This window comes from Pogona vitticeps, chromosome 1 (assembly GCF_051106095.1).
Source record: "Pogona vitticeps strain Pit_001003342236 chromosome 1, PviZW2.1, whole genome shotgun sequence".
In the NCBI taxonomy this organism is placed as follows: Eukaryota; Metazoa; Chordata; class Lepidosauria; order Squamata; family Agamidae; genus Pogona; species Pogona vitticeps.
Window position 1 is genome coordinate 242,333,393 of NC_135783.1, and position 26,687 is coordinate 242,360,079.

Here is a 26,687-nt window from a genome sequence, read left to right on the forward strand (position 1 = left end):
TCGCGGCCTCTCCCAATTTGAAGAGACCCTTGTCCAGCAGGCCAATGCAAAGAGGCAGTCACGAAAGCAGCAAAATCAGGGAGCTAGACAGGAGACAAATTGTATTTGTCTTCAGTGGGGAAGGGATTGTCACTCTTGAATTGGTCTTCTCAGTCACACTAGACGCTGTTCCAAGTCCTCCATACAGAGCATGTTACCATAGTCTCTCGAGACTGAAGGATGCCTAATCTAATCTAAGCTACTACTCCAGACATTCTTGGGATAATATTTAAATTTGTACCCAATTGTGTCTCCTTGCTCATGGAAAACATTTCAATCCAACAGAAGCAGTTGTGAGCAGAAGGTAGCAGAAGATTCCCTCTGCACTTCAGTGCAGCAATCATGCAAAAGTTTGGAGTTTTCAAAGAAGTAGTGGTATTATGTTTGAAGAAGTGGATGTATCCATGAAAGCTTTAAGGTGCCATGGCATTTTTGTTTTTGTTTCAGTTTTTAGTTTTGCCTGGACATTCAAAAGACTGGGATAATCTTTGGAAAAATATGAGGAACAGAAGAACTGAACATATTAACTTTCTTGATCCAGAAGAAAGTGAAAAATATACTGTCCTCCTGTTCCCAATAGCCTCTGTTGGATCAGAGTCTTCCATGAGTAGAAGTGGGAAGATATCATTGATACCTAGGTAGGAGTTTATACAATTAGTACAGTGGTGCCTCGAGTTACGAGTGTCCCTACTTACAACCATTTCGAGTTACGACCAGCTCTGGCCGCAAAATTTTGCTTCTACTTGCGACTGGAGCTTCCACTTACGAACAGAAAAAGACTGAGGGAAAAGGCAGGAAATTCAAATTTCTAACTGTAGGTGGAGACGAGGCTGCTTCTTTGTAGCTCTTTCACCCCAGCAGTTAGAGGGTGTGTGTCATTGGAGGAGGCTTGGGACTGCCTCCTTTTGCTTCTCAGTGAGCATGTGTGTTTGCAGGGAGGCTTCGGGCTGCCTGGTAAGGTAAGGTGCTGTTTTCGGCTTTTAAAAAACTGTTCTGGGTGTTTTTGCAGTGTGGTTTTGAGCTGGGGGGTTATGTCTCTGTGCTGTGATGCGTCTTAGAGGGGTTGTTTGTTTTTTGGTGTTTCTCTCCCCCATTTCCGATGGGTCTTGGGGGTTTTTTGTTGCTTTTTGGAGTGTTTTTTCCCATTTCCAATGGGTCTTGGGGGATTTGTTTGGTTTTTGTTTTCCCCCCATTTGCGATGGGTCTTGGATGGTTTGTTTGTTTTTGGCTCCCCCCCATTTCCGATGCTTATTGGGGTGTTTGGTTGCTTTTGGGTGGTCCCCATTTCCAATGGGTCCTGCATGCTTCCCTTGCTTTTTCCTTTTTCTTTGCATTTCCAACCTGCCCCCTTTGTTCTTTGTGCATTTCCGATCTCCGTTTTCTGTGCATTTCCAATGGGTCTTGAATGCTTGATTGCTTTTCTCCCCCCCCTTCAGCCAGAAGTGATTAATCGCGTTTCCAATGAATCTTGCAGTGATTTTTTTTGTGGTGATTTTTTCTTCGGCTGGAACGGATTAATTGCATTTTAATGCATTCCTATGGGAAATGGTGCTTCAACTTACGACCATTTCAAGTTACGTCCGTCTTCTGGAATGGATTAAGGTTGTAAGTTGAGGCACCACTGTATTACCGCAGCACTTCTGAATGTTCAAAGTGCTTTACACACATTTCTTCACTGAAACCCTCCAAGCTGTCCTATTAAAAAAGTATCCCTGTACAGTATTGCTGATGGAGAGAAAGTAGAACTTCCCTAAGATCACCTGCTGAGTTCATGGTAGATGCTACCTTGTTTTCCTCTTCCTTCATTTTATAGTTCCCTGCTTATGCTTTCCTTGTTTGTAAGGCTTTCTGTACTATTTTTCTCCTTTATTTTCTCTCCACCTGAAGTTCCCTACAACTGAACCCAACTTCTAACTTTTAGAGGTCTCTCTCTCTTCCCCTTTATGCCCCTTCTTGAGAGCCAAATCCGTAACAAACATTTTCAAGAAATCTCTCCTGATTTTCTCTGTACCTTTTTAGAATGCCCCCTTCCCCAGGATTCTACAAGGAATGTGGACTAAAAACCCTCCAAGGGCTATCATACAGTTTTTATGTTTTGTGCAGCACTGTCCACTGATATTTTCAGTTAACCCTTACGTTAAACAGCAATAGTGGTATTACATACAATTGCTACGTACTGAGGAGACAATAATCAAAGCCAGACACCTGCTTCTTGGGAGGAAAGCGATGACAAACCTTGACAGCATCTTAAAAAGCAGAGATATCACCTTGCCAACAAAAGTCCGAATAGTCAAAGCTATGGTTTTTCCAGTAGCGATGCATGGAAGTGAGAGCTGGACCATAAGGAAGGCTGACTGCCGAAGAATTGATGCTTTTGAATTGTGGTGCTGGAGGAGGCTCTTGAGAGTCCCCTGGACTGCAAGGAGAACAAACCTATCAATTCTAAAGGAAATCAACCCTGAGTGCTCACTGGAAGGACAGATCCTGAAGCCGAGGCTCCAATACTTTGGCCATCTCATGAGAAGAGAGGACTCCCTGGAAAAGACCTTAATGTTGGGAAAGTGTGAAGGCAAGAGGAGAAGGGGACGACAGAGGATGAGATGGTTGGACAGTGTCACCGAAGCAACCAACATGAATCTGACCCAACTCTGGGAGGCAGTGGAAGATAGGAAGGCCTGGCGTGCTCTGGTCCATGGGGTCACAAAGAGTCGGACACGACTAAACGAACGAACGAACGAAGGTTAGAATTCTCAAAATACTCTACTTTTTCAACCCAAAAGCTTACTAAGCTAAGCAACATGACTACCAACCATTTGGAACACCTACCTTTTGCACCTCAGTGACTTGTCACTAGATCTAAGCTAGCTACAGTGTGAAACAGGATGCTGACCTAGATGATCCTGTGGCCTCATCCAGCAGGCCCTGTATACTGTTGCTGTGTGTTAACCTAACCTCACATGGCTAGTATCCAGTATTGCTCTTCTGTTTGTGGAAAGGGTTCTTTGATCAAGCAGACTCCAAATATAAGTGGAAAAGGGAGAAGATAACTGTTTCCAGTTCACCCACCAATCAGCTCCAAGGACCATAAGAGGTGGGGCAGTGAGACTGTAAAGAGAAAATCAGAACAACTTTCTTTCCCCACTTTCATTCACAGAGGCTTCAGTTGGATAATGGGTGAAATTACAGAATCCCAAGAGATGGCTGCTGCTTAACTACCTCTAACAAAAAGGATGCACTTCTTCACAATGCTGTCTATTCTACTTCACTTAAAATTCTGAAGTTTCTCCTTTAGACAAAATCTGCTTCCCTATAATTATCTATTGGTTTTAGACCTGACCACTGTAGTAACAAAGGACAAGTCTGCTCTATTTCCATATATTTGAAGGTCATTATAATGCATCTCCCTGATTTTCTGATCTCAAGGTTAAATATATCTAACTCTTTCTATCCTTTCTCATAGGACTTGGTTGCCTTCCTTAAGCTCTACAGTGGGGTCTTGACTTGAGAACTTAATCCGTATTGGAAGGTGGTTCTCAAGTCAAAAAGTCTGTAAGTCATGTCTCCATTGACCTACAGTGCATTGAAAACCGATTAATCCCGTAACAGGCCGTTTTTGTTCCATTTTGGTTTTTTTCTGGTCTGTAAGTCAAATCCCAGTCTGCAAGTCAAACCTAAATTTTGTGGCCAGAGAAGTCTGTAACTCAAAAAGTCTGTAAGTCAAGCCATCTGTAAGTCAAGGGTCCACTGTACTTTGATGTACTTTGTAAAATATAGCAAACAGAACTGGATACTGTATTCCAGTCAACTACAGCCCAGTTTTGAACAATGACTTCCCATCATCTGGCCAGTAGCTGATGAAGCCTGCTTTCTTGCTGGCTACTAAATAGTAGTTATTGGCTCATAATGATCTTGTGATCTACTACTTAGAATGCAAGTATAAGTAAGTATGATATGGTAGGTATAACTGTTGTTGTGTGTTTTATCCAGGTTGTTTTTTTGGTGAAAAGCACCTTAGCTTTCCCCCTACAAAACAACTTATAAAGAGGGGAGGTGTTACATACAGCACTGATGTTACCTGTCTGTCATGGGTTTGGAGGGAAAGTTCCATCCTATGGGGAGTGGAAGGCGGGACATCAGGAGGAGGGGCTGTACTGTATATATATGTGAAGCCTGTGTGGTGAAGTTCAGGAGACGCTGGGATGTGACGAAGCAGCAGCTGGGAAGAAGAAGCTGGTGTGGAAGTCTGTGTGTCAGACAGGGTACTACTGTGTGTCAGTACCAACCTGATAGGTTCAGGTGTCTGAATGGTTAGCCAGAACTGATAGGTTCAGGGTCTGTGCTTCAAGTTAAGGGTTCTGTGTGAACCAAACTGTGTGTATGTATGAGTGAAACTAAGCCACGTTACTATATCTTATTCACCTGATCATTTTATTTTCCCTGTGTGTTGTTTTAAATAAACCTTATTCTTTTATTTGTTGAAAATCCATCCCTGGTCTGTGTGACTTCTTATAGGGAATGGTTGGTGGCAGCTTAGTTAATGTGTGGCAGATCCCAGTAGGTCTGGGTTTGTCACAGTGATCTACTACTAAACCTAAATTATTTTCCTAAACTCTTATGTTGAGTTATGTCTGATCTTTTTTCAAAACTGAAATCTTGCAGCTTGCATAAGTAAAATGAAAACATGGACTGAGCCAAATGCAAATAACCCTCATGTTATGTCAGTCAGTATTGGTGCATACAGCACTCTTGAATGGGAAGAAGTAGGTGAGAAATTTAAGTTCCATCTTTAATTCAGTAGACTAGGTATTGCTTCCACCACTGTTGTGTCACTGAATTAAAAACAAGAGATAATGACTAAGCAAATTTAGGTGATGATGATTATGACAAAAGTGAAACAATATGAGAGATTACCTGTCTGCTGATTGCTAAGACATAGCATAAAAATGAGGAGGAGGAAGCATCAAATTAGCAGCAAGAAAGGACAAGACAGAGGCAATGGATAAAGTTCTTCCCCAACAAAATCTTCCTTGAAATTAAATTTAAAAATTTTCCTTTTGAAATTAAAATCTTCCACCTGCACCTTGTGATGAATATCATTTGAAACCACCCACTCAACATGCAGAGACGGTATGCTACCAGAACAAGTCCATCTTTTGTTTCAGCATTCTATAAAGCGGGCAACATTTGACAGGAAAACAGCGGGAAGAGGTACAGATCATGGGGCAGGCGCCCTAAATGACCCAAGCTTCCCATCTTGAACCTAATGAAAGGAAGTTCGATTTAGAGACATATAACTTACTTAAAAAAAACACTTAGAAGCACATGGTATAATGATTGCGAGCCCAAAGATGCTATTTTCCCCCAACCTACGCCCAGAAAGGGAGGGAGGGAGAGAATAGCAAAGGCAGCTGTCTACACGGGGAACCGAACGTATGAGCTTTCTTTCTTCATCCACCTGGAAAATAACCTAACACCACCCGGAGAAGGGGTGAAAGACTGTCTTGCAAATGAACTCATGGTGTTCAATGCAGATTATCTCGAGCCTCGTGCGTACGCCTAAGAAAACAAGGCGGGTACTTAAGTTTCACGCCGGCTCAGACTAGGTTCGACACCCCCACAGAAGAGGGTGGATAGAGAAAGAGAAGCGCCCACCAAGAGGCCCCACTAACTTACCGGCTCCTGGGCGGGCGGTGGTTTGGCCCCTTTCGGCCCAACCCGAACCGCCCGCCGTTACCATAGAGACACTTCCGGCTGAGGCGGGACCAGAATGCCGCGTGTGGCACCGACAAGCGCACGACCTCACTACAGTACAAGAGAACGACCGGTGCGGACACAATCCGTTCAATGCCCTGCATTAGGAAAAGGCGGGAACGGAATCTCAAATGACTTCATCTCCCATCATACTCCGCGCCATTCGGCTCTCGGACTTCCCAGCGTTCCGCGCTCTAGAAGGCGAAACAAAAAAAGAGAGTGTGTTTTTGACGCAGGCGCGTACGTTTCACACGCTACTACTACATTTCCCAGCATTCCATAAGGGACATGCCAGAGTAGGGTTTTTTCCTGGAGGGAGGGAGGGGGCGGGCTAGAAAGAAGCGGAGCCCCGTCCAGGCCGGGCCAGTAGTGGAATGCCTGTACAACAGTACTGTAGTATAGTAAGGGCATGGCTGGATGACGTCATTGAGCCCGGGGAGCGGAAGTAGGTGGGGCGAAAAATGCCAAGGTTTCCTTCTTTGCAGTCAGGAAGGTGGAGTCTGGTTGCTGGTTGGGGTAGATACCTGTTCGTTTTTTTCTCCCTTTTTCAACATTTCACCGAGTCCTTTTTCCTCTGCGTTTTTCGCCCCATTACCTTTTCTTCACCCATCTTCCTCACCTTTTTTTTTGCTCCTCCTCCCCCCCCCGCCTTAGCCACCCATGGGTGCTGCTGCAGCTCCTCCTCCTCCGCCAGTCATCTTTCCCACCCCGCTCTCTCCGGGGAGCTCCGGCTGCGCCGCGCTCTTTCTCTCCCTTGCCCGCCGGTGACACCTCTCTTTCTTTCTTTCTTTCTGAGCTGGTAGCTTGCAATCCTAGTTTGTCTGTCTGTCTGTCTGTTTGTTCCTCCCAGCAGGTGGGACTCCCTTCCCGCCACCCGTCCACAGCGGAGTCCAGCCCACCCAGAGCGCCATGGAGTTCCCAGACCTGGGCGCCCACTGCTCGGAACCGTCGTGCAAGCGCCTGGGTGAGGAGCAGTGCTTTTAGCGCCGCGTCTTCTTCTCCTGCTGACCCCCCCCCCAAAAAAAACACCCCTTTGCCTCAGGGGCGGCGGGCGGCGGGACTCAATGCTGTCTTGAAACAGGCAGCCGTGTAAAAGAAAAGTGACGCCCCAGCCCCTTGTTTCCAGTTGTGTGCTGGAGGAGATGGAGGGGCCGCCTGGGGGTTCAGTTCCCTCCACAATTCGGAGTAGCACGGTAGCCTGTAGCAGATGGTACTCTAGAGCCCGGACTTTTTAGGGCTATTGAGGAGTGTGTGCTGGAGGTGAGGGGTGCAAAGCATCGCCCGTCCCCCCTGGTCAGGTCAAATCTAGCATTTGCTTTTCAGCCAAAGGTATGTGCTTTTAAAGTCAAGTACAGATAAATATGTTCTGCAAAGAGTTTCCTGCTAAAAATCAACCTTGAGTGTGTGTGAAAGTTGTGGATGAGGCTGCGGTCTTGGAAGCATTCTCAGGTAGGCACTCCTGTGCCGATTTCTTCAGAGGCTGCCTTTTTCCCCAGCCTGTGTCTTGTGTTGATAAACATGGATGACCTGTGGGGATTGCCTGTAAAGCTTCCTGGTAGGATTGTAGAAATGTGGCAATATGTTGTTGCTTGAATAACGTGTCATATGATAGTTGTAGCATATGCTTCGTATTTGGCGCACAAAATATTAACTGTTCTGCCACATTGTGTTGATATTTGAGTGTTAATACTTAGAATGATCTTTAAAAGCTGACAGCCAAACACAGGCTTTACTATGAAGACATACATGTGGTATTTCCCCATGTGAAAGTTTTTGAGTCCCTAGTTGTTTCTGTGCTTAAACTAATGGCATAAACTTAACTCCCAGAAGAAATCAGGCAAGTACAGTACTAATGATCATAGCATAGCCATTATTTATTGTGTTTTTAATTAGCTATATACATTGACTAGAGGCATACCTAGAACACATGCTGGTCTTATTAGTATCATACAACAATTCTTCTATCTGGACACTAAAGCTCAACTGGTTGCTTCAGGGAGATTCAAATTAAAAACATAACACTGTGTCTTCAGAGTTGGAAATTAGACATAGGCATGGATTTTGTGTCATTCAGAACAAATGTTCCTACCCACCGTAATAACATTAATACGTGCGTAGTCATGGAGTCTTCAAGTGGCTGATTGTGCCAAGGGGTTTTGACTATTCCTATGTACTAGTTTGAAATTAAAAGCAAACTCCCAGAACTGTAGTCTTTTACATATACATGATTAAATAAGACCCATTGTTTGTGAGACTGAACATTAGATATGGAGTTCACACACGCCAATATTTGAAGGAAAATTGCTTCTCCCAGTGTATAGAGATTCTGTGGCTAGGAAGTGTTTGAGAACATTTTGTTTGATTGTCCACGGCCTCTTGCTGCACACAAATGCAGCCACCTGCTGCATCATTTGTGGTTCTAGCTTTGTTTCTTAATAGATGGAAACTCATATGCTTTCTAACCCATTTTTTAAAGTGTTTTCTGATTTTTTTAAAAGCTCTATGGGTGAGGGAGTCTTAAAATTCATAAATGGAGAATAGGCATATAACTTCTATCTGCAATAGCAAGTAAACGGTTTTTCCCCCGTTGGAAATATGTGATTTGCATTAATTGTCTGTTACCATGGCACCTTCAATTCTGTTCAGTTCATTTTCTACCTATCCATTGTCCTGCTGAGTGTAGGAAAAGCTGTGGAAATAGAGATCCAACAATCCCATTAGAATGGCATACAGGAGAATGCCTGGGATGCTCACTGGAAGGTTGCAAGGGAGATCATTTTAGTTCTTCATTATCCTGTCCTTTCCTGTCCTCAGACTTCCTCCCCCTGAAATGTGATGCTTGTGAACAGCTATTCTGCACAGACCACGTTGCCTACGCCCATCACAGCTGCACTTCGGCTTACAAGAAGGTATGCAAGATGGGAGGGAACAGAATTTGAAGCTTTGGGTTCTTGGTGCCACATCAGATGCAGATATGCTCCCAGCATTCGTGAAACTGATATTGTCTTGTCCAAAGAGTACAGTGTGTCCGTCGGTGGAGAAGGCTGTTTGTCTTCAGCTCCAAAATTATTAGGTTAGAAGAGAGGCTACACCCGTACTGGTAATATAACAGGTGTTCAGTATTAATGCAGGAGTTCTTGATCTTTGGCAATCACAGCTCTTATCTCAAATGATATTTGGCCCACGAGAATGGGTAGACTGTTCTTCGGTGGCCTGGAAAACAAGGGATCCAAAGGCTGAAATTCAGGAGAGATCATTTCTGTTTTGATGGCACAGATCCCTACTTTCCTGAGAGCTAAATGAGTTCTGGGGAGCAGCATTAGTTGCAGAGACAATTGGATTTCATAACTCGGGGGCATATGTCTGCTACTTGATGGTTGCTCTTAAATGTCTGTGGAAGAGCCAGGTAACTTTAGGTTTGAAAGCACTTGCCTCTGGACTTTTTTTCCAGCTACTTCTGGCAGTTTCAGGAGTGGCTGAATTATTTTCTGTTGCTACAGTACTTCCTGGTTCTATCCACTAGGCAGGGAACAGCTTGAAGGACCCAGTGGTTGTCTTGTTCTGGATGCTACCTGAAAAGTGACTGAAATCATATTGTTGTAATTTTTTGCCACACAACTAGGATAATGTCATCAGCCCGAAAACAGTAATATTTGATTCAGTGTAACTGAAAGCTTCCTGCCTTCCCCCTATTCAGGGAAGCCTTTGAGAATCTTGGAATGTGAGAAGGGAAAGCCCTTAGAAGCCAAAAATCATTGCTGGATTGAGTGCAATGATGCCAATCTCAGTTTTTATTTTTTGACTATTAAAACGGTTAGCATACACACCTCACCCCAAGGTTCAAAAGGGCTTCCCCAGGGCAAAAGGAAGCACTTGGGAGCTTCAGAATCTGAAAGGAGCAGATAGGAACCTTTAAATTAAATGAAGTACAGTAGTGCCTCGCACAACGAGTGCCTCACACAACGATAAATTCACACAACGATGGCTTTTTCTGAAAAAATTGCCGCCTCACACAACGATGTTTCCTATGGGGAATTTTCGCACAACGATGTCTATTTTCACTCATTTAAAAGTGCCTTAAACTGTTTTAAACCTGTTTTAAATGCTTGGCATCGATGGTCCAGCTTGTGAAACGTAAGCAAACTTAATTTGGTGTTGTTCTGAGGAGTCGTTAATTTTTGTATGGGACCGTCCAATGCTTCTCAATGAGAGAGAAAAAACTTCACCAAAAATTAACGAAAACTCAGAAAAACACCTAATTAAGTTTGCATAGGTTTCAGGAGGTGGGCTAACGATTGCAAGCATTTAAAACAGGTTTCAAACAGTTTAAGACACTTTTACAGGAGCGAAAAGGGACTTCGCAAACCCATTCAAATACATTGAGTCAGCTTCAATGCATTTCAATTGGGGAACCGCGTTTCCCTCAACGATGTTTCCTATGCCGATTTTCACTTAAGGACGGCAATCTGTTCCAATTGGAACGGATTAACCGGTTTTCAATGCATTCCTATGGGAAATGGTGTTTCACAGAACGATGTTTTCACAGAACGGTTTTGGTTTTTTGTTTGTTTGTTTGTTTGTTTGAACCAATTAACATCGTTGTGCGAGGCACCAGTGTACTACCATTTTGGGCTGGTACCATTCTAACTGCATAAAGTTGCACCAATAGAATTTCAGCCAATAATTCAAAAACAGTTTCCTTTCAGAGCAATGAATTCTAGTCTAGAACTAGTTTGAGATCATAGAAGCTCAGTTGTGTTTGTTTGGATACATTTTTGCGAAGAAGTTTAGGTTTTAACATTCCAGGTTATGCCCTCATTCAATAATAATAAATTCAGTCCATTTCAGTTCATACCCAATAAAACTCTTTTACCTGTTAACAGCAGAAAGAAAAGCTAATTTTCCAAATCCAGTATAACATGTACTTTTTTTGTCCTGGTTCTAATCAGTAATGCCAACTAATGCATAAGTAGGCCGTGGGGAAAGGTGAGGACAGGGATGAAAGCAATAATTCGGAAATTGGGCCTGTTGCCATTTTAGATAGAGAAAACTGGATCCAGTAGCTGGCTTGGATCTTAATGTTTCCATTGAATCAAGTAGATTATCAAATATTACATGATCCATGGTAATCAACACCTTATGAAGGAAACCTGCTCCTGATTTTGAGTTTTCAGGTGGGAGATGGTGATAAGATAATGTAAACCATATTTTAAAAGGCTGTCTTCTTCCTCAGCTCCTGGAAAATTTAATTTTGGTACCCTCTCTCCTTTGAGAGAGCTCTCTTTGTCCTTCCCAGATGCTCCTAGGACTAGTGTCCTGTGATGTGGGAAAAGACAGAGGGTTCAGTGGGGTACTGTTGGTGAAGTAAAAGAAGAGCCAAGTTGTGTTTGGCCTGCTCAACTTAAAATAATCTATATGCCCTGAGGACTACACTATACCCTATGTTAAATTCAAAGGTAACAACTGAGCCTCAGCCTCTTTTTTGTACTCCAGAGTAAGCACATGTGGGCTAATCCAGATTGTAACCACAGTATGCATATAGAGGAGATAAATCACCCCATACAGCTATTTTCCCCCTTCCACATGGGATCTAGAAGCGGGGAGCAAGGGATCCACTGATGCAAATGGACCAATAGATTTCCATTTTCCCTTATTGGCCCCAACACCAGGTGAGATGGAATTCAAAGGCAAAAATGGCTGGTAGGGAAATTTAATTCCCCATTACCCTTGCTGGATCACAATCTCGATTGGGCCTGTATTCACTTGCTTTGGGATAAGAAAGGAAATAAAGTTCAGTGACATGCTGTAAAATTAAGGTAGCATGTTCTCTAGCCCTGTTAATATAAATGTAAAGGACCACAGTACAGAGCAGGCCTTCCTATGAAGGAATGGTTGACCCTTGCACTTTTCATTTGTGTATCAGTTCCGTACAAGACTGGGTTCAGATTCCCCACTCAGCCATAAAACTCATGAACTGACTTTAGGTCAAAATCTCTGTGCCTGACTTGCCTCAGAGAGTTAATATGAGGATAAAGTGCAGGAGAGAAGTACTGTATGCACTGCCTCAAGCTCCTTGGAGGGTAGCTGGAAAGTAACATATAAGATTCAGGGAGAATTCATGGCTGTGACTGGCTGGAGCCTTGAACAGCAGGAGATCTGGTAGGACAGGAGTGCATCACTCTCAGTTGTTGATTTGTGCAGCCCTGATCCATTTTCAGTCTTTCCAGCTGGCTGAAGTTGAAGAATACATAGTGAAGTTGAACACTGTTCTGGATAGCTACAGGCATCATCTTCTAGACCAGGGGTCTCCAAAGTATTTTTACCCCGCCTGTCTGTGCAGGTGGGCAGGAGTGTGTGCAGGTGTGTGCACATGCACGTGTCCCTTTGGCCCTCGAAAATATCACAAATATATTATGTGGCCCTCCATGTGAAAAGTTTGGAGACTCTTGTTCTAGACCATGGTGTCAAGGAAGAATTTCTTGTGTGTGTAGCAGTTTCTCCCAGCCCTACTGATCTTGCGTGTGGACTAATGTTTTCCTGTTGCCAGGAGCAGCAGAGAAACAGCAATATCAGTGGAAGTCAGTGAGGGATTGAAAGCCTAAACTATTGTGCCTGAGCTGTGTCCCTAAGGCTCAGTGTCTTGAAATGTGGTCACTGGCAGAGGGTGATGGTTGTGGTGGGCACATGCTAAAATATGGAAGGGAAGAAGACCTTGTCTGTACGTACACAAGGTGAGTTTGCTGAAGGTGGGGAAAAGAGTATGGTTCCTAGGCCTTTCGTGAACATGGGATGAGACTCTTACACCCTAAAGTATTAAGTGATACATTATGAAATATATTAGGTGGTACATTGCAATGTTTTGTTACAGGCGATGTTCTGTACTAAGTGGGTCAAGGGAACAGACATCGTGGAGCATCTCACCCTCTCTTTTGTATCTAGGATGTGCAGGTCCCTGTGTGCCCTCTCTGCAGCACCCCCATCCCTGTGAAACGAGGAGAGATGCCGGATATTGTTGTGGGAGCACACATTGACCAGGACTGCAAATCAGACCCTGCTCAACGTAAGCGGAAGGTAGGAGGTTACACTTACCCCCTCTGCTGCTTTTGGTGGAAATAGTGCTTTGAGCCTGCCACTCAGGTGGATATGTCTTAAGTCTGAATCCCATGCCAGCATCACCCATCTCATGTTGACTGAGGACAGTATGATAGTGACTTAACTCCACAGGGACCTGGAATCTGCACCATAAGCAAGAGAAGGAAAAGGGCTTCAAATTTTGGCTCTTTTTAGTTTGTTCCACTGCTGATAAACAGAAAGAACCAGAGTTTGGGGCGAGGGAGGGAGAGCGGATAAGTTATTTGCAATGAACAATGATAAAAACATACACATTTGGTAAGAAGGTAGGACAGTAGGATGTTTATAGACAAACATATATACACAGTGCTTGGCTGAAAGGAGGAATATAAAACTATAAATATAGACAAACAATATGAAATTAATTTAAGTGCTTGTACCATATAGGACAACTATAACAATTGTGGTAATGTAAACAAAAGTGGAGCACTAAAGTAGTAAACAAACTGTTATATGTAGCACAGATAAAGTATGTTCAATTAAAACTTCCACCAGTCTGAACTAGATAAAGCTTGCTAAATTCCAAGCTGTATGGTAGTGTAACTTAAAGAGGAAGGATTATATCTGTTCCAAGCAGAAGAGACAAGCTCATATGGGCTTTAATGAAAGTCCCATGGTCTAGGAAGAAGGATTCAGTGAAATCCTGGTAGGAAACGAAGACAAGAGGTGAGGCGTGAGTTTCAAAAGGAGAGACGAGAAGGAAAGGGAGAAACCTGTGAAATGTACTGTTTTTTCCAAAACAATCCACTAGCTCAAAAGCTGTTTTCATGTAAGAATCACAGTGAAAGCTCAATAAAAAAATTCTTAAAAGGAGCAACAAAGATCAGTCAGAGGTATGCAAAAAGTGTGTGCAAAACTTAGCACAGTATACCTAAACCTTTGTAAGATTATTGTAAGCAAGAGCAGTTAAATCTAAAATCAAAAGTCCCTTCTCTTTGATCCAGAAAGGAATAGTACATGTAGCACAAGACATCATTGGGGGAAAAATCATTTGTGTGATGTAGATGAGTAAAAGTCAAATGGAGTTGAGCAAAAGTACTGACACTTTTTTATTTTTCTCATTTGCTCAAAGCTTTGTTCCTTCTCCATACTGGTCTGTTCACTTGGTCTAGGCCTTACTTCAGGAGTTTTTCTGTTCTTGCACTCCTTTCAGAGATCCAGGCTCTAAACATTTTGCCAAACCACAGGTTTCTTCCTTCCCATACTTCCATGTGCTTTCCCCGTTGCCTCTGCATCCCTAAAATAGAACCTGAGAGACAGGAAAAGCCATAGAACATGTTTTGCCTGAAGAAGATTTCTCAGCAGCTCAGGATAGGTTGGAGAAAGACTCTTGTCTGAGCTCTGGAAAAATGCTTACACTTACTGTAGAAAATGCAGACATAGAGGGTCTGCCTCGTTCTTACGCAATGTGATCCAGGTGAATATAGTTCCCTTCAAAAGCTGTACTGCAGGCAGCCCGCAGCTCAGGATGTGTATGGAAATCTGGATTTGGATGTAGGGCACTTGAACGGTTAGAATAACAGAGGAGTGCATGTCAGAACTGAACAAGATCTGCTAACTGTGGTCGCTGAGCAATATCAAGACCAGCCAGGTTTGCAGAGCAGGCTTAAGAATATTAAGCAGGGGGCCACTTTTTAGAGGTTTATAGTTTGGAGGCTTGATTACTTAAGCTCTGAGGTTTGTGTAGATTTGAAGGCAGGCAACCCTAGTGGGTCTCCTCCTTGCTAACAGACCATTCCACTGTCCTCAGTCCCAGCTGCATTCATCTCTCCTAGATCTTCACTAACAAGTGTCAACGGCCTGGCTGCAAGCAACGGGAGATGATGAAGGTTCTCTGTGACCAGTGCCATGGCAACTTCTGCCTCAAGCACCGACACCCACTGGATCATGATTGCAAGGGGACTGGGCATTCGCTGTCCAAGGCTGGGTAAGGGCATACCTGGGAGCTGTTGTGGGCAAAAGTGTGCAGGAGACAGACATGGACAGATGAGGGAGATATAGTCTTATTTTCCTCCCCTTTGTTAGTATTTCAAGCATATCTGGGGTTGCTTTGGGGTGCCTTACAGCAGCGTTTTGGAGCCAAGATTCACATTGTCAAAGTCTTGCTGATTTGAAAGGACTATAACACCATCTGTCACTTTCTTCATGCTGTCCTGTTCCCTTTGGGGTTAGCTGCAATGCCCATAACAGCTGGGAAAGAATTGGGTTTTTCTAGGAACAGTACATTGTTGCCAGCAATCCCTGTTGTAATACAGTGTATTTGAGGGTGATTTGTTCTTGGATGGGCATATAAGTACCATTCACATTACATAAGACTTGCACCGGATGGAAACAAAGATATGTAGAACTCATATGGATTGATCCCACTGCTTGTAGCTCTTGACCTCCTTGATGGGGGAGCAGCTATGGGGACTGCCGTGACAAGCACTTGCACTTCCAGATTTACGACTCCACCACTGGCGCCGCCTTCTTCCACTATTGTCAGTAAGATGTCTGTTATTTGTGCTGTGTCAGCTGGCTGCATTTACAGATCAGTTACTTGAGCCTGAAGGACATAGAAGTTGCACAGGCTTTTGCTACAGGTAGATTTGGTTGTGCCAGCAAAATATAATGTTGAAGCTGACTCTTGTTCGTCTCAGGGGGAGAAGGTGGTGGCTTGGGACACCGTCACAACGATGCTGTTTCTGAGAACTAAGCTTCCTCTTTCAGGAATGCTGCAATTGCCAGAGCTCAGAAGACTGCCAAAGCACCTACAAGCACAACATCCAGCAGTGGAGCCATGAAATCTCTCGCAAACTTGCCAACTTCCAGCAGGTACATCGGTGACCCCTAATCTGCATTTCCCCCTGTTCTGCTTCTTTTCCTAAGAGTTCTAGCCTTCAAAAATATTACAACAGCTGTGGGCACTTCCATCCTCCTCCTATTTCTGGCTGCAGTCCCCTCTAAGTTTCAGACAGCATTCCTGATCACTACCAGAGTGCTGGGTGACAACAGAGAAGTGGACCTGATGCCATTCTGCTACAGACAAAGTTGTGCAACAATCACTGCTTGCCTCTCTGTCTGCTGCAATTTTTTTCCTATGTAAAGAAAGGCAAGGAGGGCTGCTCTCTGCTGTATGGAAGGAGGGCAGTCCATCTCGCCCTTAGAGGCTGCCTTGCTCTAGCACTGGCGGTGGAAATCTACTCTTCCCTCTGGTAAAAGTGACCTGTGCTTGGGAAGGAACTTATGTGCAGTGGGCTAACTGTTTTGTGCCATAAATCATATCCTAGTGCAATGGTGGCCAAAATATAGCTGTCCAGATTTTGTTGAACTCCAGTGCAAAGCAGCAAAGCCAATAGTGATAAATGCTGGAGCTTGCAGTTTAACATCTGAAGGATCACACACTTGTTCACCTTTACTCTGATTCTACCAGTGCCTTTCTCTCTAATTTATATGCACCTCATGAATTGTTACAACTCTTCCTGTTGTCTTCCACATAGGGCTACTGAAATGGCTGGAATACCTCAGCCCCAAAGCACACCTCCCCCAGCTGTTGCCCTGCAGAATGGACTGGTAAGTGCTGGCCAACAAGCTTGATACTGAAGCCATTATAAGTCAGTTATTCCTTTTTGTATTATTTATATGTGTCAGTATCATGCTAATAGCTGCAAAATGGAGCTGCTCTGTTGTTAGATCTCAACATATGAGGGGCATAATATACTAGGTCTGCAGTAGGGGCACAGAAGGAAAGGATATGGCCAAAGGGCTAGATTGCCTCTAGGGGCACCTTGAGGAGCTGGATGATATCCAAGGGTGGTGCCTTCCTTATTACCACATGCTTTATTATTACAGTGTCACCTCTGTAGAAGTCAGATGTCACCCATCAGCCATTCCATCAAGTTGTACAAGAAAGAGATGTAAGAAGCAGAGCAGTTCCCTTAGCTTGCTTGAGAGGCCACCCATTTCTGAGCCACGTCCACTTCAAACAAACAAACAAAAAACACACAACCTAAGTTAGAGCGGTTTAGTTAGATGGTTAAAATGTTGAACTAGAATCTGGGAGACTTAGGCTCAGATTCCCACTCAGCTGTGAAATTCACTGTCCTCAATTAGATATAATCTCTTCGCCTGATCTAGCCCACAGGGTTCTTTTGAGGGTAAAGCGGAGGAGGGAAAGCCATGTCTGCTGCCTGGAGTTCATTAGAAGAAGGGTGAAATATAAATGTAATAAATAAACAAACTCTATTTTTTATTCTTTTCAATGGGGGTAGGATTATGGGGAAGGGAGTTCAGGATTAGGGTTAAACTCTTAAAACTGAGCTAGCCTAGTGATCTAGGGTGGTTTGATGCAGCAATGGCAGTATGTTTTATTTTGTCCTTTTTTTGTCTTTGCAAATTCAGTGGTGTGCCAATGTAGTTTTACACAAAGTGGATAATTTATTGTGGGCAGCAAATGAAGCAGAAACCAAGCTTGTTCCATGTGGTTCGAATACACCTTGCTGGGCTGTTGTTAATATAAGGCAGTGGTTCTTAACCTTTTTGAAAGAAACGCCCCCTTGAGCCATTGAGGAAGTATTCATCACCCCCCTCCCCGCGGTGATATCTTTTTTTTATTATTTATTTATTTATTTATTTATTTATTTATTTATTTATTACGCTTAAATCCAATGACCCCTGAAAACAAAATTAAATTCCAAGAAAATGAAATGCCCCCCAAAAAGTAACATTTAATGATTTAGTTGCAAGTGAATTTTAAGACGCAAAAAGAAATATAAAAAGGGCATAAAAACAAATGCAGGAACTAAAAATTTCAAGACAAAAAGTCTGAAACTAAATTAAAATTGGAGGAAAATATATATTCATGCAGCCATCTTCACAGCTTTGGCGTGCTCCAGCGCCCCCCTATCGCTCCCTTCTGCTCCAGCGCCCCCATGCCGCCCCTTTTCATTCTACCACCCCCCTGAAAAATGAAATCGCCCCCTGGGGGGCATTATCGCCCACATTAAGAACCACTGATATAAGGAATGGTGGCTGTTGGCCTCTGCATGTGAGCTACACCTTGTTTTGTCTCTCATTTCAGAGTGAAGAGGAAGCACTGCAACGAGCCTTGGAGATGTCCTTGGCAGAGGTGGCTACCACCCAACCACAGCCCCACAGGTACAGCACAAGGGCAGCCCTTTTGGGGTGAGCATTCAAAGATACAGTGCTGCATATCAGGTCTAGACGATGATGTGGTCAAATTCTTGAGGTCTGTGCTAATATGTTGCCCATGATTCTGTTCCCTGTCTTGCAAGTCACACGACAGAATGTTTGGGAGGAGGTAGGTTGTCTACCATGTCCATTTATTTCATTTGTTCCTTTTATCTGTAACAGCACCCAGGAGGAGGAGGATCTGGCATTGGCCCGGGCCCTTTCCGCTAGTGAAGAGGAATATCGCCAGCAGCAGCAGCAACAACGAGTGAGCAAGCTGAGGCATTCCCACAACTAACTTTCCAGTTGTTCCGTTCATATCCTTGAGGGGACTGGCAAAAGGTGTCTTGGGAGTAAGCACAGAAGCATAAGAGTTGGAAGGGGCCTATAAAGCCATTGAGTCCAACTCCTTATTCGGTGCAGGAATCCTGCCGTTAGAAACTTTTCTCTGATATTCAGCTGAAATCTTGGTTTCTGTAACTTGAGACACTATTGTGTGTTCTGCACTCTGGAATGATTAAGAACAGATCCTCTCTCTCTGTATGATAATTCTTCAAGTATTTGAAGAGTGCTATCATCTCCCCTCAGCCTTCTTTTCTCAAGGCTGAACGTGCTGAGTTCTTTCAGTTTCTCTGCGTAGCGCCTGGTTTCCCTCCCCCGATCATCCGTGTTGCCCTCTTCTGAACCTTTCAGTTTGTAGTTATTCTTCTTGAAAGTGTGGTGTCCAGAACTGGACACAATAATCAAGATAAAGCCTAACAAATGCCAATTAATGGTGAACTAATACCTTTCATGATTTGGACACTATGCTTCCTTAATGCCACCTAAAAGAGCATTTGCCTTTTTTTCAGCAGTGTCACCTTGTTAACTCATATTCACCTTGAGGTCTACAGCAATTCCAAGATCCTTCCCTCATGCATTATTGAACACAGTATCTCCTGTCTTGTAATTGTTCATTTGGTTTCTTCTTCCTAGATGTAGAACTTGACACTTATCCTTGTTAAATTCCATTCTGTTGTCTTCAGCTCAGTGGTCAAGACTATCGAAATCTTTCTTTTTTTGTCTTCCAGGATGTTAACTATCCCAACCATTTTTGTGTCATCTGCAAATTTAATAAATATTCCCTCCTCATCCATGTTATTAACAGAAATGTTGAAGAGCACTAGGCCCAGGACTGAGCTTCGTGGGAGCCCACTTGTTATCTCCTCCCAGTTTGAGAAGGAGTTGTTGACAAGCACATACTGAGTATGAGTCTTTAATTACCTGATAGTTGTTCCACCCAGCCCATACCAGGAGGCTACCCAACCAAAAAAATGAGATTAGATTAGTCTGGTAGGATTTCTTCTTAACAGATCCATGTTTGCTGCTTGTTATCACTGCATTGTTTTCAAGGTGCTTATAGGCTGACAGGTTTAGAAGGTGCTCCAGAATTTTCCACAAGACTGATGTTAGATTGACTGGTTCCTGGTGCTGCTCTCTTTTTTTGCCATTTTTGAAGACTGTGAAAACATTAGCCATCCTCTAATCATCTGGCGTTTCACCCATCCTCTTTTATTTTAAGAAAGAGATAATAGTTCTGAGACTTCTTCAGCCATTTTCTCTAATACTGTTGCATGCTGTTCCTCAGGTCCTGGAGGTTTGAACTTGTTCAAAGTGATGAGGTATTCCTTAACTATTTGCCCATCAATCTCAAAGCTGCTTCTCCCTTCACTTGTGCTTCATGTTTGCCAGAAGGATTATATACTCTTTTAGGGGGAAACCGAGTGAAAATAGGAATTGAGCACTTCTGCCTTTTCTTTGTCATTGGTTACTTTGCCATCCCCCTGAGCAGCTAAACCATTGTTTCGTTTCTCTGCTTTTTGCTACACCCATACCTAAAGAATGGTTGCTTTTAGCATGTCTTTCTAATTTCATCTTTTTCTCATCCCAGCAATTCTTTGCTCCCTATCTGTACTTTAGCTTTGTGGCCTGGCCTTCCTTCTACTGCCTAGATGTGTAATTTTTATTTTCAGATCCTCTCAGAGCGTGTTTTGAAGTCACACTGTTTTATATTTTTTTGTCCTCCACCTTTTGTTGATGTTGTTGTTGGAATTGTTTGTAGATGTGCCTTTAGAATTTTCTTTTATAGAAGCTCCCACCCATCTTGGACTTCCTTTCTTGTTAGAATCTCCTGCTATGGGGCCTTATTTGCCATTTGTTCTGAGTTTATTAAAGTCAGGTTTCCTAAAATCCAGTGTACACATGCCAGCTGCACAGGTTCTTTCTGCATTTTCTCCTTGATTAGTCAGTCCGTGGTAGACTCCAACTAGCACATTTCTTTCATTTTTCACCCTAGTTATTTTAATCCAGATACTCTCCAAGTGACAACTTAGCTCATCAAATTGTATTTCTTTGCAGGAATATGTATTTTGACATACTGTGACTCCACCTGCTTTCTGTTCCTTCTGTTCTTTTTGAACAATGCCTTCCAATTCAATTTAAAGCCCTCATGAAGTAGTTCTTCACACTTTTCAGCAGTCCATCTTCCAGGAAGTGTAGCCTGGGGTCCCAAAATCCAAATATCTCATGTAAACGCCATCTTCATAGCCCATTGTTCACCTGGAGGTGTTTTTTCCCCCTTTTCCTTTTCTCCTCCTCTTCTAAGTGTCAGTAGGATGGATGAGAAGGCCATCTGGACCCCAAAGTCCCTGAGTTTTCTTCCCAGAGCTTTAAAGTCTGAGGTGATTTCTTCATTGTTCTGTCAGGTTGCACCATCTGTTCCCACATGGATGAGAAGAAAGTGATATGTATCAGGGGTGCACATAGAGTAGATGCTTAGTCATTGCTTAATGAAGTTTAAATTTAGTCTTAAACCATCTGTCACATTCACAAGATGACAAAATGATGAAACTTATTCTTTAGGAAGGGACTGTAATCTTCTCAAGCTACTTCAAGTACAGAACTGGGGCGGGAGGGAGTAGTCGTAGAGTGGTGATTGTTGCAGGCGAAGATGTGAGCCTTGTGTGCAAAATGGAGGATTTCTTTAACCCATTTTGTCAATAAATGGGTAGCCCTGTATTGCCAAGGGGGGAGGAGAAATGCATTTCCTCTCCTAATGTTCTTACTTTCCCCATATTTGTGTTTTAGGCTCGAAGCGCAAAACCGTCCAATTGCTGCCTCTCCTGAGGACAAAAAGAATCAGCCAGCTTGGGAACTGTGCTTGGCCACAACGGTTCTTCCTCTGCTCTTGCTGAGGGTCCCTTCCTCTGCTGCTCCCTCAGCGCTGCTGACAATGAACCAAAGGCTGAATACCTCTCTGTTCCTCGTAGAGTCTCTCCTTGCCACACAGTTCTTGTTCCTCTACACTGTGACCCTATAAAACCTTCTCTGGGGCAGCTGGCAACCTTTCTCCCACTCAAGTGGAGCAGCAGAAGCCATCCTCAGTCACTTCAGCAGAACTATGGCTAGCCGAGGTCGTAGAAGAGGAAATGGACTAGCAGGCAGTACTGGCAAGGATGGAACTAAATCTCATCCTGCTACAGTGGGGTGGCTGGGGAGGGGGCGACGGAGTCCCAAAGCTGAGGGGAGTTTAAGGCAAATGAACTAAGTGCCTGCCTCTTATTTCTCTGTCTGAGGAATCCCCCGGTTTGTCAGCAGGTGGTGCTCAATGCTTTCAGTGTGAGGGTTTTCTTACCAGATTTGTGTATGTTTTTTGGGTGCTGCTGAGGCTTCTTCTAGCTACCCGCTTAAGTGGGAGGCATGTCTTCCTGAAACAACAGTTGTACAGCTTTTCTGTCAAATGCTGACTTAACAGTTGCTGCTTTAGTAAGAGCAACACTTGGATCACGCAATGGCGGCAGCCCTCCACAGAGAATAGATTCATGGCAGTGTCACATCTGTCTCTGGAGCATGATCCATATAATCCTTTCTCTGCTGAGGACTGATGGCCAAATCTTCTATGCTCATACGTTTTGAATAACACTGATTCTGCTTGCTCCTTGCCAGAACACGAGCCCTTAGCCCTCTTTGGGAGAGTCTGCCAAAGAGCAGCCTTGAATTGAAGTGACCAGCAGGCACGTTACTGCCCTATAATTACAGTGGTGCCCTGCATGACGACGATAATCCGTTCCATAGAAATCACTGTTTAGCGAAGACATCTTGCAAAAACCATTTCCCCATCGGAATGCATTGAAATCTATTTAATGCATTCTAATGGGGAAAAATCGTCATCCTGCAAAGATCGCTCATAGGGAAGCCATTTTGCAAACCGCTGATCAGTTGTTGAAATGGCTGCCCTGTGAAGCATCGGTCCTGAAAACACCCATTTTGTGAAGCGCCGATCAGTTAAAATCATCGTCTTGCGAAAATCGGTTTGCGAAGCAGGGACCCAAAGATTGTCCAGCGAAAATTGCCCATTGAAATCACTGTTTTGCAAATCGCTATAGCAATCACAAAACCTCATCGCCGTGCGGATTCGTCGTTTTGCAAGGTCGTCTAGCGAGGTACCACTGTATAAGGAGTGTTTCCCATTTCCAGGAGACAGCCAGAGGCTTTAGATTGCATGTTACAAAGCTGACTGGCCCCAGGTGGCACCCATACCTCAGTGACCATATGGATGTCTTGTCTTCTGTCTGATGCATGCGTTGGGCAGGTGCTTGTCTTTGACCAGGCATAGTTTTCATGGCCTTGGGCTTCCAGGCTTTATGCTCTGCACAATTATTGGCTTTCCCTCTGCAGGGGCCACTTTACCATGAAGCATTCTGTGCCTTTGCTGTGTTACCTACAGGGTCGGAGGGAAGCTGTGATGACAGGGCATTGCAGGAAAGCTAATGGGAGTCAATAAACTCACTGACAGAAATGGCTTGAGGTTTTTCCCCCCTCTCTTTGGAGCATATATACTCATAATCTATCCTGAAGCATGTGGATTGCAAGGAGTTGTTTGGAATTGGTTGAAGAAATAGCTCAGCACTTTTGAATTTTTTTTAAACTCTGCACTAAGAACTGCAGTATACTACTGAGAAACAGTGTGTTTGAGTAGGAAGCCGAGGGCAGACTGATCTAATACAAATAAATTTAGATTATGATTTAGGCTCCAAGAAGGCTGACTTTTAAAAAAAATCAAGTTTTCCATTCTGAAATGGACATATTGCTTGAACAATCATGCACATGAATCACCTGCTGTTGAGAAGAAAACATATTGGGTGAAATCCTGTTGCATAACTTTGTGCCCAGTACTGTACAACCTGGATTGAGTGCTGGAAGCATTAAATATACATTCATTGAAAGCTTCATATTCCCCCCCCCCCCAAAAAAAAAGGTTCCAAGGCTCCCTTGGACTCCCTTTTGCCCGAGGAAAGCCTTTGGGAGCCCTGTAAAATGGGGGGGGGGGTGGTGAGCTTTAAATGTCAAAAATCACTGCTGTATTGCCACTCCTGGGATCAGGACCACCACTCTTGATCCAGTGGTGATTTTTGTCTTTTAAAGGCTTCCCACTCCCTCCATGTACCCAGGCTCCTAAAGGAAAAGGGAGTCTGAGGGAACATAAAACCAGGTGAGAAGTGAAGTCACATTGTACCTAAACAGCCAACTCAATAGGTGGTCTCAAGGCAAGCAGTCCTCTCTCGTGCCCAACCTTGCATCTACGCTATAGGTGTAGTGTCACCTTGTTGTATAGGACCATTGTTGACAACAGATAAAGCATTTTCAGTGTTTCAAATATAAAATATACAGTGGTGCCTCGCTTAACGATGTTAATTGGTTCCCAAAAAAACATTGCTATGGGAAAACATCGCTAAACGAAACACCATTTCCCATAGGAATGCATTGAAAGCCGGTTAATCCGTTCCAATGGGAACGGATTACCGTCCTTAAGCGAAAATCGCCATAGGAAACATTGCTAAGCGAAACAATGTTTCCCCCATTGGAATACATTGAAGCCTATTCAATGCATTCCAATGGTTTTGCGATGTCTGTTTTCACTATTTTTAAAGTGTCTTAAAATGTTCAAAAACTGTTTTAAATGCTTGGGATCGTTAGTGCACCTTGTAAAACCTTTGCAAACTTAATTTGGCTTTGTTCTGACTCTTCGCTAATTTTTGGCGAATGTTTCCCCCCCCCCCCATTGAAATGCATTGAACTGTCGGTTTGACAGCTGTCAAACCATCAGTTCAGTGCATTCCAATGGGGGGGCGGAATTCACCAAAAATTAATGAAGAGTCAGAACAAAGCCAAATTAAGTTTGCAAAGGTTTTCCAAGGTGCACTAACAACTGTGGTCACAATCAAAGCAGGGAAGATAAATTGTGCCAAATTTGGGGCAATTGGTGATTTGTTTTTAAATATATGCCCCCTAAATATATCAATTGCCCTTCTACCAAGGAACACAAGTTGACACATGTGGCCCTTCTTTCTAGATTAGATCACACTTCAAGGGCAATGCCTGTTTCCTTCTCTTTGAGATTTTGCCCCAGCAGTGCTAATGCCTGAGCAACAAGACATACTTATCTCTCCGGGTTCCTGTTAGTCTTCTCTTAAGAGAGTTCCATTTCTAATGACATGTCAACTGTGTTCTCTATTTATTACTATTTAAAATATTTCTATCCCACATTTCTCCTCAAAAGACCCAAGGCGGCTTCATCCATGGACTATTTCAGAAGTTCCTGTTACAAGAAGTTGTCCTTTCGTGGTAGCCATTGTGTGCTGTCAAGTCAATTCCAATTTACAATGACCTTTCTCAGAAAGTACCCAGAAGTGACTTACCAGTGCTGCCTTCTGGTGGTGATGTGGACTTGTGCAGTTTGCCTAAGACCATACAGGCTGTGCAAGGTACAGTGGCAAATCCAACTCCTGACCCCTGGCTCCACAGCCAGGCATCTGATCATTGAGCTAGCCAGCAAGTGGAGCAAGCACACTGTCTTTTTCAATAGGAGGGTGCTACTGGGCTCTTTGTGGCTTGCTTCTGAAAGTAGAATGCTGCTCCAGATAGGGTCCAGTTGTTACTTGTCACATCCCCCCTCCTGCAAAGTAGTTTGAGTCAAGCAATAGTTATGTCAGCAAGCAGTGGGAGCCAAACCTTGGTTAGTGTACCTTAGTCTGGCTCTTTTAAATCCAGGGTCTCTCTGGTTGTTTTCCTGTCTAGCATTCCCAGCCTGAGGGCTGGTAGGAGCAGCAGTCAAAGAACAACTGGAATCCTGCACATTGCACAGACCTGCCCTCAATGCTGTGCCATTACCTGCAAGGACATACGAGTGACCGTCATCCAGTGTGGGATATGCAGGATTCTGGGAAATGGGTGAAATTCAGGTTTTGTCTCCGATGGTCAAGGTGTGCAGAGTGTACCTGAACTGCCCTTTACGAGAAGTTGTTATGTGTACCAGCTGAAACTATAACAATGTCAAAGGTTTCGGGGTCATAAACTGGTTTTTCAAGTCAGTAGTGAACATGTTCTCAGTCATTCCATCTCATTGACAAGTAGGAAGCAGATAACCTTGTGAACATGGACAGATCTTGTAGATCATACTGTATCAAGGTGAGAACAAAAACCAAATGCTTTATTCAAAGTGTCTTGCATTCCTGTAATTAGGGGAGTACAAAATAAACACTGATTGCTGGAACACACATATATGAGGATATGTTATTTTTCATAATCTCAAAAGTGTTATCCATCACTAATCCCTGGTTCAACAGGGAGAACAATCAAGCAATTAACAGCATCTTTAGCTGTGAAAAGGCAAACACTTCTATGTGCCTTGGTGGGTGCGGTGGCGCTGCAGGTTAAACTGCAGAAGCCTCTGTGCTGCAAGGTCAGAAGACCAGCCATCGCAAGATTGAATCCACATGATGGAGTGAGCTCCCATCACTTGTTCAAGCTCCTGCCAACCTAGCAGTTCGAAAGCATGTAAAAAGGTGAGTAGATAAATAGGTACCACCTCGGTGGGAAGGTAATGGTGTTCTGTGTCTACTCGCACTGGCCACGTGACCACAGAAACTGTCTTTGGACAAACACTGGCTGTACAGCTTGGAAATGGGGATGAGCACCGTCCCCTAGAGTAGGACACGACTGGACTAAATGTCAAGGGGAACCTTTACCTTACCTCTGTGTGCCTTAATTAGATGTTAGAAGTAAGGAATGCTGGTAGACAAATCTAACATGCTCTCGTGATCTACTTTCAGCCCACTCCACATTTGAGGCTAACTCATCTTTTGTATAGGAAAGTCGTTTGTTTTATTTCTGTGCCATCTTTCTCCCAATAAAGGGACCCAAGGCAGTTCACAATATTAAAAGGAATAGAGTTAAAAACCTAATGAGATAAACATTAAAAAAACAAACTATATGCTAATGAAAATACAAATTAATAATTAAAAGCAAGTAAATATTAAAAATTATCTTAACTCTTAAAAAGGCACTCGGGGATTTGATCATAATTGTTAAAAATCATTCATCATCCTTCACCATCAGCCAATTAGTTTTGAGCGTACTTTGGTGCACTCTCTAGCTAAGAGTGAAATCAAATCCTGAGACCTCACCTTGTAACTGGTGTAAGGCAAAAAGTTAGCAATGCTGTGTATCCAACTCAGGCTGCAATTCCCTCTAGTTCCACCCTCCACAGTTTTAAAAGT

At 43.5% G+C, this 26,687-nt stretch overlaps 2 protein-coding genes across 10 annotated transcripts in view; one reads left to right on the top strand and one right to left on the bottom strand.

Moving 5' to 3' along the window:
• TTLL4 (tubulin tyrosine ligase like 4) overlaps positions 1-5,840 on the bottom strand; it is a 35,054-nt gene extending 29,214 nt beyond the window's left edge. For all 3 annotated transcript variants that reach the window (XM_072985323.2, XM_072985320.2, XM_072985321.2), the window contains exon 1: positions 5,713-5,840. The gene's annotated coding sequence lies outside the window, so the exon portion shown is untranslated. The remainder of the gene's footprint in view (positions 1-5,712) is intronic.
• Positions 5,841-5,902: 62 nt separating this feature from the next.
• On the top strand, positions 5,903-25,681 carry ZFAND2B (zinc finger AN1-type containing 2B). Of its 7 annotated transcripts, none has more exons than XM_020792017.3 (10): positions 5,903-6,030; positions 6,641-6,754; positions 8,605-8,699; positions 12,730-12,861; positions 14,697-14,848; positions 15,631-15,735; positions 16,401-16,473; positions 17,981-18,084; positions 18,274-18,358; positions 21,217-25,681. In XM_020792017.3, exons 1-10 carry the CDS (start codon positions 5,922-5,924, stop codon positions 21,253-21,255), a joined length of 1,008 nt encoding a protein of 335 aa, XP_020647676.3. In that variant the 5' UTR covers positions 5,903-5,921; the 3' UTR covers positions 21,256-25,681. The 7 variants fall into 7 exon arrangements, with proteins under 7 accessions (XP_020647676.3, XP_020647675.3, XP_072841426.2 ...); XM_020792016.3 differs by having other exon boundaries at positions 6,009-6,030; positions 6,644-6,754; XM_072985325.2 differs by having other exon boundaries at positions 6,012-6,030; positions 17,981-18,057.
• The last annotated feature ends 1,006 nt before the right edge of the window (positions 25,682-26,687 follow it).